Genomic DNA, 17,495 nt, shown 5'->3' on the forward strand with positions numbered 1-17,495 from the left:
TCCAAAATGGGTGCCGCGCGAGCTCACATTTGACCAAAAACAACAACGTGTTGATGATTCTGAGCGGTGTTTGCAGCTGTTAACTCGTAATACACCCGAGTTTTTCCGTCGATATGTGACAATGGATGAACCATAGATCCATCACTACACTCTTGAGTCCAATCGACAGTCGGCTGAGTGGACAGCGACCGATGAACCGTCTCAGAAGCGTGGAAAGACTCAAAAGTCCGCTGGCAAAGTAATGGCCTCTGTTTTTTGGGATGCGCATGGAATAATTTTTATCGATTATCTTGAGAAGGGAAAAACCATCAACAGTGACTATTATATGGCGTTATTGGAGCGTTTGAAGGTCGAAATCGCAGCAAAACGGCCCCATATGAAGAAGAAAAAAGTGTTGTTCCACCAAGACAACGCACCAAGTCATTGAGAACGATGCCAAAAATTCATGAATTGGGCCTCGAATTGCTTCCCCACCCACCGTATTCTCCAGATCAAAACGATGCTCGTAGGGGAAAAATTTGGCTGCAATGAAGAGGTGATCGCCGAAACTGAGGCCTATTTCGAGGCAAAACCGAAGGAGTACTACCAAAATATCAAAAAATTGGAAGGTCGTTATAATCGTTGTATCGCTCTTGAAGGGAACTATGTTGAATAATAAAAACGAATTTTGACAAAAAAAAGTGTTTTTCTTTGTTAGGTCACTAGTGAGTTCACGGGCTGTCCGATAGACGTTGGAAGTTGGACACTTCGGATGTATGAAATTTTGTTTTACTTGGCAAACGCGCAATTATGAACCGATTTTCATGATTTTTGCCTTGCTATATAGAATTATAAACCTCCATTAAAAGATTGCCTGTGTGTGCGAATATATCTAATATTTACGAGATATGAGCCTTACAATTTATTTTTTCGCAAAATTTGAACAAAGGGGGGTCAGTATTTTGAAGGAAAGTTTTAAGATCGATTGTTGTTATTTTCTTAACTGCATTCTTTATAAACTTCTACGTATCCTAGATGGAAAATATGTGTACCTTTGTGCTTTAGATTAAACGTGTAGACTCCACAATTTGGATTTGCAAAACAATACCGAACCAACACCGAAAAAAGTACCAAAACATTGACCGACTCACACCAAATTTGGCAAACCTATTAATGGACCAAAAGTACCTCTACGTTTTGAATTTTATGGAAGTCGTATAAAAGTTTTAATGTCTATGTGCTGAAGACCCAGCTGGGGGGTCGGTTTATATGGGGATAAAACCAAATCTTAGGCCGATGTAGCCCATCTTCGAACTTGGCCTGCTTGTAGACAAAATACATGTCTGAGCAAATTTTCAGCACCATAGGTTCATTATTGGAGAATGTAGCCTGAATACAACAGATTGCCAGACAGACGGACATCGTTATATCGTCTTATAATTTCTCCCTGATCAAGACTATATATACATAGACTCACACAAGTTTACATACGGTTAAAAAATTTATATTTTCTTTAAATAAAAAAATTTAAAAAAATATACATATATATACTTTAGTTTTAGTAAATTAATTTGAAAAACAAAGTATTTGTTAATTTTCAAGAAGATTTTTTTGGTGTGGGTTATAAACAACAACAAGAAACAGGTTTACTTAAGAGGTAAAAACTCAGGGGTATGTAAACTTGTGTGAGACTGTGTACTTTCTATAGTCAGGAAATTGTTAGTTGTATGTGTTACAAACGGAATGGCAAACCTCCCCATATAAGATACTGGTAATATGCGCTATTTACTGTACTTATATGGCCCAGAAGCCAGAGTTTTACTTTGATTTCAAATTTTGCACAAGGAGTACTATTAATAACACAGTGTAAAAAACCAAAGCTCCTTCCATTACAATAAGGATTTCGAAGTTTCCCGCAAAAAAATTTGCCATTTGACAAAAATATTTATTCAAATCACAATACTTCTTTTGTTTTTTATTTGGCATTTTTACTATTTTTTACTATATTTTCGTTCCTTTACATTTAACAAATTTTGAACTCTGAGAGGATTTTCAATATTTCTCTCTTCTACTACTTTTTACTACGAGTAAAGTAAAGGACCACAACTATTGTATATAATGGAATATGGACTTTCGTTTCCTTCACAACGTACCTAGCGACATTAATTCCCATACAACAGTTTTTCCGAACGTATGAGATTCGATGTTATTCTTTTGGTGTATATTAAAAGTGCCCTTCATTGAACTGCTATTGAATATCCGTTTTTGTTTCTATCATTCCAGATCATACGAGAACGTTTGCCATATTACCCGGAAAGGAATAGCGTAAGTATGGAATACAGCACCAGGTGCTTTGCTTACGCTCAACGTTTCGCTGATAGCTCCAGGTATGTACTTGTGAATTCCTATATATTTCAGACAATGGATGACATGGTACATGGATTGAAAGGATAAATTTGAAGCATTGCACAATGGGTAGAGACCTTTAAGTACCATACCTATGTAGGGAAAAAATACATTTTTTGTTGAAAAATGCCGATTTGTGCCCTGTTCCTCCATCTAATACTGAATGTTTTCTTTATATATATATATATTATATATATATATATATATATATATATATATATATATATATATATATATATATATATATATATATATATATATATATATATATATATATATATATATATATATATAATATATATATATATATATATATATATATATATATATATATATATATATATATATATATATATATATATATATATATATATATATATATATATATATATATATATATATATATATAATATATATATTATATATATATATATATATATATATATATATATATATATATATATATATAATATATATATATATAATATATATATATATATATATATATATATATATATAATATATATATATATATATATATATATATATATATATATATATATATATATATATATATATATATATATATATATATATATATATATATATATATATATATATATATATATATATATATATATATATATATATATATATATATATATATATATATATATATATATATATATATATATATATATATATATATATATATATATATATATATATATATATATATATATATATATATATATATATATATATAGAAGAATTCTTCGTAAAATTACCGAAGAGAATTCTTACCGTGTATGTAGCGGTGGATCCATGTATCTAGAAGCAGTGGACAACATTCCCGTCTTACATACAAAGGGCCATAAGTTCAATCCCAGTTCCAAGCTTTTCTAAGTGGTTTCGCCGTAATGCCGTTCGGACTTGAGCTAAACATAGAATTGAAAAACACTCATTGATAAAGGAGAAGTTCATCACCTATGATACCACGATAGGCTTTATAGTCCAAATGAGCTGAACCGTCTAACAGACTGCTACCTGACCTAACCTATAGTAATAGATTGTGGATTAACACATCTTGTAGAATAGATCACCCAACCAATTTTTGCACTCATAATCCCACTGTGAATGCCATATAGGTCGCCAACGTACTAACAGGGAGATGTTCAGAGAATATATTGGATTTCCTAAGGACTTGTGTGACTGTGTAATTGACCTACATTGAAGCAACATCACCTGGCTGTCTGGCTAAGGAGAGAGAGGAATAATTGCCGCCTGCTTTTAAATCGACCAACTAGCTGGAATACTTTATGGGATTTCTTGTTACTGTCTTCTTGCTACATACCAAATCTTTTCAACTCAAATGTATTTCGTTTTTCTTCACATTTTCATTTCAGATTTATGCCATTTCTGTTGGACGACATAAACTTGAGAACAAGAGACAATTATACAGCCGTGATATATGTTCAAATAGGAGCACCCTTAGGTCCTAATAATGCACTATACAAACTAGTCAAAACTATAACAAAAAGTCAATTTGTAGATAGGGTAAGTCTTCATCCACGCCGCTTAAATTTTCTTGCATTTACCATTGCTTTTATTCTTACAGATTATTGTTTTATGGGCGGCTGATCGCCCCATTCCGGCTAAGAAACGTTGGCCCCCCACATACCATATACCATTCCATGTGATATCACTAGGCAGCTCATATCAAACAAAATCTGTGTCAGCTGCCGCTGCCTCGGCAGCTGCACTCAAAGGACGAGGAGAAGCCGTAGGAGCAGATGATGAGAGGAGAAATTTAGAAAACGATGGTGCCTTAAACGGTCGTTCAGCATCCCAGCACAACAAAAATCACAATAATCACTACCAAACTGGTAATGATGACAACAACACTAAGAATAAGAATCCTGCACATTCACCTGATAGCGATGCGCCGACTGATAATGACGCTGAAGCGACCGATGAACGCCCCAGTATATCCCAACGATTTTATCCTTATGACGAAATAAAAACTGATGCCGTACTATCATTGGACGAAGATGCAATACTCAATACGGACGAACTGGACTTTGCCTATACGGTGTGGCGTGACTTTCCCGATCGCATTGTTGGCTATCCGGCTCGTGCCCATTTCTGGGATGATTCCAAGGTAAGAGTGCTTGCTGCATATATTTCCTTTCAGTATAATTTCTAATTGTGGTCTTTTGTTGCCTTTTCCAGAATGCGTGGGGTTATACATCAAAGTGGACAAATTATTATTCCATTGTTTTGACTGGTGCCGCTTTCTATCATCGCTACTACAACTATTTATACACCAACTGGTTGTCGTTGCTACTCTTGAAGACTGTACAACAATCTTCCAATTGCGAAGACATCCTAATGAACTTTCTGGTATCGCATGTTACCCGAAAGGCCCCTATCAAAGTAACCCAACGCAAAGGTTACAAGGATCGAGAGACGGGTCGATCGCCCTGGAATGACCCTGATCATTTTATACAGCGTCAAAGTTGTCTCAACACCTTTGCCGCAGTATTTGGGTAAGTCCACCAGATATTTTTTCTTTATCTGTTTCCAATTTCATAGACGTACTTTTACTTTTTGAAATGTATGGTGATAGAAAACATTACACAGTAAAAAATATATTACAAATATTTTTTATTGTTTATTGGCTTATTGGATCAATTAATTATTAAATACAATCATTTATGTAATTGAGAAAATTTCAACGAAAAATTAATTCGATTAGTTAATTTCGTATTGATCCCCCCGGGATCCCCCAATCCCCGAGAGTGTATTCCTATACTTACTCTTATGTGGATATACATTGAAATAAATCCTATACATATGTCACATAGATGCTTCAAAAAATTATTTTTTTCGGGTTTGCTCGTCAAGACAAAAAAGCATTGGAACTCACCCTTTTTGAAAAAAAACTAAATGTAAGAAATTTAATCTTTGGTGTTGAAATTTCTTTTCTTTGCTGGAGAAACGATTATCGAGGCAAAGTCGAGCCGAACACTTTACAACAAGCCATACCCCCTGTTCTGGTTTACGAATTCGCTAAATGCAAAATTTTGAATTTCCAATAACTTGTCAACCGATACATCCTTAGACATGAAATTGTTACAAATTAAATTCCTTAACGGTAGGAACATTTTGTAAAAAATTCGTATTAGTGGTTCGGAATATAGAGATTGAGAACCTTTTGCGTATTGCGAATTCGTAACCCAAAACAGGAGGATAGTCTTCTTGACAGTTTTCTTCAAAGTGTGGATCTCTCGGAATTTGTTCCGACCGGGCAAACAGTCCTGTTTATCTGTAAGCTCATACTGCGGGATAAGGCTGTTATGATTCCGATTGCCCGATGGTAGGTTAGATTAGGTTAGGTTAAAGTGGCAGCCCGATTAAGTTTCAGGCTCATTTAGACTATTCTGTCCATTGTGACCACATTTAATTAAAAGTACCTATTACATATGGACACTTATAGTTGTAACCACTGTTATTTTCTTTTGTTGAACCAACCAGATTGTTCCAAAAACATTAACAGACTGCTTAAGTTAACGTTTTTCAGGTCCGCCAGTAATCTAAAGCTATATGCCCATAAAATTCGCTTACGTCTTATGCCCGGTGGTAGAATTGCGAGGGAAGCAACGACACCAAGCAATTATGGCCCCATCACCGCACACTAGATATGCTAGTATTTTCAAGACGTCAGATATTCCTGATATCTGGAATAACGGGTCGCTGTCTGAATTTACAGAAACTAATGACGTGAAGTATAATGACTACTACATGAGTTTTCATGATACAGAGGAAAAGTAATCAATGAAACATCTGTCGTTTGAAACTAGAAGTGCCTATACGTAATAGGTATTTTAGTTATGGTGCTATCACAATGGTCTGAATAGTCAAAGTGAGCCTGAAATAAAGCGGGCTACCACTCAAATCTAAACTAAATTTATCATTAGAAATTGGAATTGCAAATTCCAAAGTGGATTGCATTTCAATTAGTGACACAAGTCTTTCAAGTACCTTTTTCATGGTGCCCAGAAAAAATTTCCGTAGTTAAACTAACACTAACTTTAGCTTATTTTTATTGGAAAAAAATATTTGCTTGTAGTTAAATTTTCCACAGCTTAATGAAATCTTACTTTTTTTAGTATGTCTCAAAAATTTTATGAACTAAACGTGAGTATAAAGTTCAATGACCATACACATAAGTTCAATATCAACTAAAACAAATGAAAATTTTCGTACGATTCCCCAAAAATGGTAAGAATGAACTACTGTATGGTTAAAATGGTCATGATTTGGCGCCAATGATTTTCTTCTTTACTTCTAGTTAATTTTTTTCTTCTTTGAGATGATATAATTTCGTGAACTGCAGTTAAAAATTTCAACAGGGCATTAAAATTTCCTGGTTTCAACAACGCTTTGTGGAAATCCCAAAATGTGGAGTAAAATTTAGTTCAATTTTCGTGCGTGGTAGTTTATTCTTCCTATAAAACCGTACACTTTTTTCGGTGTGCGAAGGAGAAGGAATTAATTGAACTCCTCTTATGTAAGTTTTTTTGTGGGAGGCGTAAGATAATTTTACGAGCATATAGCTTTAGATTACTAGTGGACTTGGAAAACATTAACTTATGTAGTTGGCTAATGTTTTTAAAACCAACAGGTTGGTTCAACCGAAGCAAATAATCTTGTGGGTTCAAAGGTGCCTATATTTAATAGGTATTCGTTATATTTTTTGCAAAAAGTTAGACAAATATTGTTCCACAATCACCATATTTGCCTGATTTATTTTCGCATGATTTCTATGTATTCAGCAAATTCCAATGACTGAACCAGTGAAACCGTTTTGCATCAATTGAAAACATTATTCGGAAGAATTTTGTATTGCTGGGGGTAGGGCAGAAATGCTCCTAGTAAGCTGTTTTTACCATAACCAGTTTCACTGGGTACACACAAAAAAATTTGTTTTTGTTTTATTTCAATCACCCAAAATCTTATTTAATTGTTTTTTTTTCGAAATAAAAGAAAATATGCGTTTCCTATAAAAAATAGTCAATATTTTATTTTTGCAAATAATGCTATCAACAAAAGAATTTGTGTCTTGTTATTTGTGTGTGTTTGTTCTAACATAACTTACACATACAATTACGACCAAAAACGAACTAAAGGGTGAAAAAATAAACTATATAAATCATTATCTTCTTTATCATAATCACCACGTCAGTATGTTCCTTCTAATATGTAGATGAGCCTAGATTTCTAATAAATCAGCAGTTTGTAAGCTAAATTAGTTTTTTTTTTTTTTTTGAATGGAAACAGAATAATTATAAGTTATTTTGATCAATTAAAAGTTAATTTTGTTAAACATTGTCTGTCAAAGAACTCAAAGAAAAGTGAACCCTCCCCGGTCTGACACATAGATGGCGTCGCTAGTATTATGCATATTTTTATATAGTACCAACCTTCAAATGATTCGTGTCAAAATTTGACGTCTGTAAGTCAATTAGTTTGTGAGATAGAGCGTCTTTTGTGAAGCAACTTGTGTTATTGTGAAAAAAATGGAAAAAAGGTATTTCGTGTTTTGATAAAAAAGGGAAAAAATACGGTGGAAGCAAAAACTTGGCTTGATAATGAGTTTACGGACTCTGCCCCAGGGAAATCAACAATAATTGATTGGTATGCAAAATTCAAGCGTGGTGAAATGAGCACGGAGGACGGTGAACGCAGTGGACGCCCGACAGAGGGGGTTACCGACGAAAACATCAAAAAAATCCACAAATTGATTTTGAATGACTGTAAAATGATGTTGATCTAGATAGCAGAAGCCTTAAAGATATCAAAGGAACGTGTTGGTCATATCATTCATCAATATTTGGATATGCGGAAGCTCTGTGCAAAATGGGTGACGCGCGAGCTCACATTTGACCAAAAACAACGTGTTGATGATTCTGAGCGGTGTTTGTAGCTGTTAACTCGTAATACACCCGAGTTTTTCCGTCGATATGTGACAAACGATGAAACACGGCTCCATCACTACACTCATGAGTCCAATCGACAGTCGGCTGAGTAGACAGCGACCGGTGAACCGTCTCCGAAGCGTAGAAAGACTCAAAATTCCGCTGGCAAAGTAATGGCCTCTGTTTTTTTGGGATGCGCATGGAATAATTTTTATCGATTATCTTGAGAAGGGAAAAACCATCAACCGTGACTATTATATGACGTTATTGGAGCATTTGAAGCTCGAAATCGCGGCAAAACGGCCCCATATGAAGAAAAAAAAGTGTTGTTCCACCAAGACAACGCACCGTGCCACAAGTCATTGAGAACGATGGCAAAAATTCATGAGTTGGGCTTCGAATTGCTTCCCCACCCACCGTATTCTCCAGATCAGGCCCCAGCGACTTTTTCTTGTTCTCAGACCTCAAAAGGATGCTCGCAGGGAAAAAATTTGGCTGCAATGAAGAGGTGATCGCCGAAACTGAGGCCTATTTTGAGGCAAAACCGAAGGAGTACTACCAAAATGGTATCAAAAAATTGGGGGGTCGTTATAATCGTTATATCGCTCTTGAAGGGAACTATGTTGAAAAATAAAAACGAATTTTGACAAAAAAATGTGTTTTTCTTTGTTAGACCGGGGACTTATCAGCCAACCTGTTATATTCGCTCAGCAGGCTTTTTCGACATTACACCGTTGAACGATGTACCTTTTGCTATGGTGGACCGGTATACTATTTGTTGAATTAATTCTAGCTGCAAAGAATAGTCGCAAACCAATTTTCGCTTTGAGCCTCAAAAATCCATACGATGTCACAAATGTCTACTTATGTATGGTGGACTGTAAGTTCGTGGTTGGTTCTTATAGATCTGAAAAATGCCGCATTTAATTTTATTTCTTACAATTACTACATTGTTAGTCGTGCCTGGTTTCAAGAATCTTGTACCAATGAAAGATAAATCCCCATGCGTACGAGAATTTTGTTAACAAATTCCATAACTATCCAAGCAAAGTCAAATTTTGGCTATATGTCAGCCACTCATCATTGCCTTGTTTGTTTGTCCATTTCCATTCATTTGGGTAACATATCATAGCCATATCTCTCTGGCATTCAAATAAGTTTTGTATTGAATTAATTACATGTCATCATTTGGTCTGATGGTTTCCTTGCCATAAGCTTTGTTGTTATATTCTCCGAATTCACTCATTTTTACCATATTAGTTTTTGGGCAAATAGATCACGTTTCATATTATTTTTTTGATATGTCATTCCTCGTGATATGTGCCTTAATGTATGCATTCAAATGCTAGTTTTCAATTCGTGGTGCATTTCATCCTGTTTGGCATCGATGTGTCAAACGTGTAAACGACTATTTCCTGTATGCTTCTCACACATATTACGATGGCTTCACTTATTGAATAATGAAATTTGCTATTAAAGAGAATCATTTCAATACTGTAGAATTTTTTCAATATAAGTGTAGGGGAGCAGAGTTGAGGAGAAGAATATAAATAATCAATTAAAAAATAATAGTGATAACTTTACCTCTTCCATGGATTTTTTTGTAGACTCTGTTGCAGAAACTCCTTTATGACACTATGTGACATAAACTTTTGTCAGTCAAAACTTTTTATTAAGAAAATGAAATATTTTAAAAAATCGATAAGTTCTGCAGAAGATGCACTCCCAATGATGTTCTTTATTTTAACTACCCTGGAAGTTCTTTTAATTCAATTTTTTATAACTTGGTTTTTTCTTACTTTTAATGGGTAGTTTTAACTTTTTTTGTTTCAAATAGGTTAAAAACATAGTAAGAATTGATAAGATGGTACAAATCATTTAAATTTTGGCGAAAAAAATGCTAAATCCAATCTGAAAAAATTGTGAGCTTTTGAAAATATTTGAGGTCAAACGTTACTGACAAGCGTTAGAATCCATTAAAAATTATAAAAAATTATAAAAATTATTTATTTGACAAAATATCACAGAATTTTTTAATTTACATCCAAAACATTGAATTCGGATCCATTAGCGTAGCTAGATAATTTTCCTAGGGGGGGCGGGGGGGGGGGGGGGGGCTAAAGCCCCCCTAGCTAAAACTTTATAGACTGAACTTATATGTTCAACTAATGTTTTATTTCATAAAATTGAATAAAACATAGACATCAAAATAACTCGACAATCAATTTATAATAAAGCAACTAAAAGTACCCTACGGGGAAATTGGTGCAAATTGCCACTGACGGACCTATCACAGAACTGGTACCTGTGCTCCAGTTAGTTGCAGTTTTCACATTTAGTGAAATAAAATTATCAGAATAACCTTTTGTTCGACATATTTCAAAAGTTTTTTTCATTTCGGGTTTGATTAGGAGCCCAAATTGAAAGAGATTTCTAAGAGTTTGTCCGAGACTGGTTCCTGAGGACCTGTTTATGGGTTGCTCCTGCTAAATTGTCCCAGGACGTGTCCTTTGGGATGAGTCCAAGACGCGTCCTAAAATGTAAGTTTACTCCGTCAATGACAAACCCATGTTAAAGTGGACGGTCCCTTCCATACGTTTTGATCAGAACTGGGACTGGTCCATACACACCAGGGACTAGTCCTGTACCAGTTCTGTGGTTGATCCATTTTCCGTAGGGTAGTTCCACACTTTTCCCAGCAAAAAATTGGGAGTTGTTCTAAAGGCACAACTTTAAAAGCACTTCCAAAAATGTCTTCACAAAGAAGTTAACTATTTTTACTACACAAGAAGTTTTTTTACTTCATTTTTTTATATTTTAATGCGTAATTTTTTGTTTTCTTTTTTCAAATAGTTTAAAAAAAAAGAGTACGAATAAATAAAATGGTACAAGTTATTCAAATTTTGCCACAAAAATGCTAAATCCTTTATAGAAAAATCGATAATATTTGAAAATATTCAAGGGAAACGTTTCAAACAAGCGTTAGAATGCATTAAAAATCATAAAAAAGTATAAAAATTATTTATTTGGGAAAATATCACAAAATTTTTAATTCAGATTCAAAACACTGAATTCGGATCACACCTTAAGAAGTGATGCAAATTCATTGCAACGGTTGTTGAAACGGTGGACATTCGTTCTATGACAAGTTCATATTACATTCATCGCTTCTCCGCCAATTTTGTACCACTTCCAGACCCCAAAAAAACATTTTCACTTCTTTTTTGGCGACGCTTATTTGCAGCATTATTAAGATATTAATTTATGAAAGAATAGTTTTAATATCAATTACTATTTTTTATTCAACTAAAGCATAAGTTCAATCACAGCTTTATTTCATAAATATCAGACTTCTACCACAACCCAAGTAATTCGATTGTGCATGAAAGTCTTTAGTGGAACTTTGTGCGTTGTACGAGTATATACTTGTTTAATTTTTATAAAAATGTAAAATCGTAAATAGGTTTTCAAATTCTGGGGGGGGGGCTAAAATTTTTCTGGGGGGGTCTAAGCCCCCTCCCCAGAGGCCTTCATACGCTTATGTTCGGATCACACCTAAAGAAGTGATGCAAATTCAGTGCAACGGCTGTTGAAATGGAGGACTTCCATCCTATGACAAGCCCATGTTAAATTCATCGCTTCTGCGTCAATTTTGCACCACTTCCGGATCCAAAGAGAACATTTTCATTACTTTTTTGGCGACGCTTTCTTTGCTGGGTAGCTCAATAAGAAAAATCTGAAAACAAATTTCAGTAATTTTGTGTTTTTTATGAGAACCGTTCTTTTTTATCGCAACGCTGATTTTTTGATTAATAAGTCCACGGGCATTCGCCATGGCATTAAGGAATACCTATGCGTTTGAGATAGACAAACACGCCATTCGATAATCTTGATGTAAACAAAACAATTTCTGGAATTAGTCTCCATTTTTTGCACGCTCATTAAGTGAATTGAAATGAAAGATGGATTTAAATTTATGGATGGATTTTAAATTTTACCAATAATGAGCCCATCATGAACTTCGTATGGTACTAAAGACATTTTTGCAATTTTTAACTCCATTTCTTGTAACTCCAATCATTAACAAGTGAAACAAATCAATTATGTCTAATAAATTTTCTTGAATTTGTCGAAAATTATTTACTTCGCTTTTTGAAATCGGCGTGACATCTGCGTTTCTATTACAGTTTAGTTAACATTTTCTAAAATGAATCTATTTTCTTCTAAAATTAGCTAAAATTTTCTTTACTGGTGGGTTAACTGTTTTTTTTTTTAGTGTAACTTCGGGAATCATACGTCTTTGCAGCACATAACTAGTTTACTTTTGGCCGGATTTACCTCTAGACCATTCTCACTTGCCCATTTCCTAGTCATCTCTTTATGATATTTATTCATTACTATTCAAACCCGGCCCGCTTCGTTGGGCTTTCTTTTTACCATTTGTGAGATTGAGAGAGTTAACTCATTGAAGAGTTTGATACATTTTAATAATATATGATAAAGTGTGAATACAGAAATTCGAAATAAAACTGTTCCGACAATGCGTTAACCAATATTAATCGGGTGGATCACTCTCCTTAATATAACAGGAAAATTATGTGTCTTATTTCAATTGCATAAAAACACTATGTTTCCTGTGAAATAAATCAGAGAAAATATATATTTAGAAGTTCTTGAATATTTGAGCATAATAAATTTTTTACAAGGTCGGGCACGGGGAAGATGTCTTTCCCGAACATATACCAGAAAATGTTGCAACCTCTATGTTGCCGATCTATTTCATATAAATTTAAGTTTTCTACTTTAAAAAAGTCTGCCAAGAAGGATCTTCCGTCCATTTTTCAGTATAGCTTTCATAGAGGCCGCGCAATGTTCATCCAGTTTTGTTTTACTTGCACTATGGAATAATTTTCATTTCCTACACTATATATCAGCCCTTTTTATACCCTCCACCATAGGATGGGGGGTATATTAACTTTGTCATTCCGTTTGTAACACATCGAAATATTGCTCTAAGACCCCATAAAGTATATATATTCTGGGTCGTGGTGAAATTCTGAGTCGATCTGAGCATGTCCGTCCGTCCGTCCGTCCGTCTGTTGAAATCACGCTAACTTCCGAACGAAACAAGCTATCGACTTGAAACTTGGCACAAGTAGTTGTTATTGATGTAGGTCGGATGGTATTGCAAATGGGCCATATCGGTCCACTTTTACGTATAGCCCCCATATAAACGGACCCCCAAATTTGGCTTGCGAATTTTTTAAGAGAAGCAAATTTCATCCGATCCGGCTGAAATTTGGTACATGGTGTTACTATATGGTCTCTAACAACCATGCAAAAATTGGTCCACATCGGTCCATAATTATATATAGCCCCCATATAAACCGATCCCCCGATTTGGCTTGCGGAGCCTCTAAGAGAAGCAAATTCCATCCGATCTGGCTGAAATTTGGTACATATTGTTAGTATATGGTCTCTAACAACCATGCAAAAATTGGTCCACATCGGTCCATAATTATATATAGCCCCCATATAAACCGATCCCCCGATTTGGCTTGCGAGGCCTCTAAGAGAGGCAAATTTCATCCGATCCGGCTGAAATTTGGTACATGGTGTAAGTATGTGGTCTCTAATAACCATGCAAAAATTGGTCTACATCGGCCCATAATTATATATAGCCCCCATATAAACCGATCCCCCGATTTGGCTTGCGAGGCCTCTAAGAGAAGCAAATTTCATCCGATCCGGCTGAAATTTGGTACATGGTGTTAGTATATGGTCTCTAACAACCGTGTAAAAATTGGTCCACATCGGTCCATAATTATATATAGCCCCCATATAAACCGATCCCCCGATTTGGCTTGCGAGGCCTCTAAGAGAAGCAAATTTCATCCGATCCGGCTGAAATTTGATACATGGATCACGGAGCCTCTTGGAAGACCAAAATTCATCTGATTCAGTTGAAATTTGGTACGTGGTGTTAATATATGGCCTCAAACTCCCATGCAAAAATTGGTCCACATCGGTCCATAATTATATATAGCCCCCATATAAACCGATCCCCAGATTTGACCTCCGGAGCCCCTTGGAAGAGCAAAATTCATCCGATTTGGTTGAAATTTGGTACGTGATTTTAGTATATGGTATCCAACAACAATGCAGGAATTGGTTCATATCAGTCCATAATTATATATAGCACCCATATAAACCGATCCCCAGATTTGACCTCCGGTGCCTTTTGGAGAAGCAAAATTCATCCGATCTGGTTGAAATTTTGTACGTGGTGGTAGTATATGATATTTAACAACCATGCCGATAGTGGTCCATATCAGTCCATAATCATATATAAACCCCATATAAACTGATCCCGAGATTTGGTTTTGGAGCCTCTTGGGGGAGCAAATTTCATCCGAGTCAGTTGAAATTTGGTACATTGTGCTAGTATTTGGCCGTTAACAACCATGCCTAACTAGGTCCATATCGGTCTATAGTTATATATAGCCCTCAGATAAATCGATCCCCAATCACACATAAATTGGTCCATATCAATAATTGTATATAGCCCCCATATAAGCGACTCCCATATTTCAATTCTGGCTCCCTACGTACTGTGCAAAAGTCCATATCGATTCGTAATTATTTGTATTATTTTGTATCACGTATGGACTAACTCACAATTTAGAAAACGATTTAAGATACCACAACCCAAGTAATTCGATTGTGGATGACAGTCTTTCGTAGAAGTTTCTACGCAATCCATGGTGGAGGGTACATAAGATTCGGCCTGGCCGAACTTACGGCCGTTTATACTTGTTTATATATACCCTTAATTCTTTTTGAGTATCTGCAGACCACAGGTACTTCTATCAGGATTGCTAGAGATTAACTAGAGTCTAATGATGATAGGTAAAATGGTCAGAGGACGTAAACGGATATATATTTTTTTTTTAATTTTTCCCTCGTTCTTTAAACTAACGAGGATTTTACACAATCTATTTTACTTTTTCTATTGCCTTTAAAACTATTGTCCTCACAATAATTTAATAACATTTCACATTTCTTATTTCATTTCAGTTATATGCCACTTGTACGTTCCAACATGCGATTAGATCCCATTCTATATCGTGATCCTGTATCAAATTTGCGGAAAAAATATCGACAAATAGAATTAGTCGGCAGCTAGCGTTCCATAAATAATAGCTTGTAAATTTGGAAAAAATAAAATTCAAAATCAAATCAAAATAGCCACAACCACACAAAAAAACAAAGAAATATCGCAGAAGCAACAAAGAAGCAGCCGCAATAACAAAACAAATATCCAAATCCAATTATACATTAAGCAATTATTAAAATAATGTTAGTTAAAATATTAAATATTTTATTAGTTTTTTAAGCATACATATAACATAAAAAACCATATACATACATATAAAAAAAACTAAAAAACAAAAAACAGCAACAACAAAACAAAACATATTATATAGAAATTATACATATATATACATATACATATAAATGATAATAATACCATATATATATATATATATACATATAAAGGACAACCGCCTAGCCCTACTATAGTCCCTAATCAAACACATCAATCCCCACCTACCCACTTCCTGTATAAAAAAAAATACCCAAAGATTGAAATGTGAGAGGTCCTGACAAAAGCTAAATAACTACACTTTCTAAGGACTCAACAAAAAAAAAAAGAAACAAAACAAGAGGTGCCGTAGTAAATTTTAAGCCAAGCAAACTTTAACAACAAAAAACACGAGATAACCAAAATTAAGAAGAACAAGTTTTTAAGGATGAAAATGCTAAAGATAAACGCTTAAGAGATTCATTATATGCCATATTAAAAAATGACTCAACAGCCATAGCTGTATAGAAAACTATACACAGAGCAATATGAAGCACCCGCCCCTCCTCCATGATAGCAAACGACAGAATATGACAATAGAATAAAAACAGTCATTATTAAATGGGTTGTCAATACCGAAATAAAAAACAAACTGCTGCCTTTAACAATTCCAAATATGAAAAATTTGTCTTCATGTCTCAAATGAACCCGTAGAATACATATTTCATAAATTACGAGCACAATAACAATTAAAATATTCCATTTAATCTTAGTACATTAACTTTATTTTATTAAAGTTTTTTTTTTTTGTAATCTTTAAAAATTTTATTTTTACGAAGATAAGGCTTTTTCCCAAGGTCATGCTATGGCCTTACCTTAATCGTAGGAAGAAAATTACCCAATAGTTTTTATTATTGTGTATTTTTATACCCTCCATCATAGAATGGGGGTATATTAACTTTGTCATTCCGTTTGTAACACATCGAAATATTGCTTTAAGACCCCATAAAGTATATATATTCTGGGTCGTGGTGAAATTCTGAGTCGATCTAAGCATGTCCGTCCGTCCGTCCGTCCGTCTGTTGAAATCACGCTAACTTCCGAACGAAACAAGCTATCGACTTGAAACTTGGTACAAGTAGTTGTTATCGATGTAGGTCGGATGGTATTGAAAATGGGCCATATCGGTCCACTTTTACGTATAGCCCCCATATAAAGGGACCCTCAGATTTGGCTTGTGGAGCCTCTAACAGAAGCATATTTCATCCGATCTGGCTGAAATTTGGTATATGGTGTTGGTATATGGTCTCTAACAACCATGCAAAAATTGGTCCACATCGGTCCATAATTATATATAGCCCCCATATAAACCGATCCCCAGATTTGGCTTGTGGAGCCTCTAAGAGAAGCATATTTCATCCGATCCGGCTGAAATTTGATACATGGTGTTGGTAGATGGTCTCTAACAATCATGCAAAAATTGGTCCACATCGGTCCATAATTATATCTAGCCCCCATATAAACCGATCCCCAGATTTGGCTTGCGGAGCCTCAAAGAGAAGCAAATTTCATCCGATCCCGCTGAAATTTGGTACATGATGTAGGTATATGGTCTCTAACAACCATGCAAAAATTGGTCCACATCGGTCCATGATTATATATAGCCCCCATATAAACCGATCCCCAGATTTGGCTTGTGGAGCCTCAAAGAGAAGCAAATTGCATCCGATCCGGCTGAAATTTGGTACATGATATTGTTATAT

At 34.8% G+C, this 17,495-nt stretch overlaps 1 protein-coding gene across 1 annotated transcript in view; it reads left to right on the forward strand.

Annotated features, from left to right (window-relative positions):
* The window catches only part of ttv (exostosin glycosyltransferase 1 ttv), a 441,491-nt gene extending 424,982 nt beyond the window's left edge, over positions 1–16,509 (forward strand). The window contains 7 exon segments of the mRNA XM_075312971.1: positions 2,263–2,307; positions 2,309–2,342; positions 2,345–2,366; positions 3,792–3,942; positions 4,004–4,546; positions 4,618–4,934; positions 15,444–16,509. Coding sequence (XP_075169086.1) covers positions 2,263–2,307; positions 2,309–2,342; positions 2,345–2,366; positions 3,792–3,942; positions 4,004–4,546; positions 4,618–4,934; positions 15,444–15,552 — 1,221 coding nt within the window. The 3' untranslated portion in view covers positions 15,553–16,509.
* The last annotated feature ends 986 nt before the right edge of the window (positions 16,510–17,495 follow it).

The sequence above is a fragment of the Haematobia irritans genome, chromosome 5, assembly GCF_050003625.1.
Source record: "Haematobia irritans isolate KBUSLIRL chromosome 5, ASM5000362v1, whole genome shotgun sequence".
Lineage (NCBI taxonomy): Eukaryota > Metazoa > Arthropoda > Insecta > Diptera > Muscidae > Haematobia > Haematobia irritans.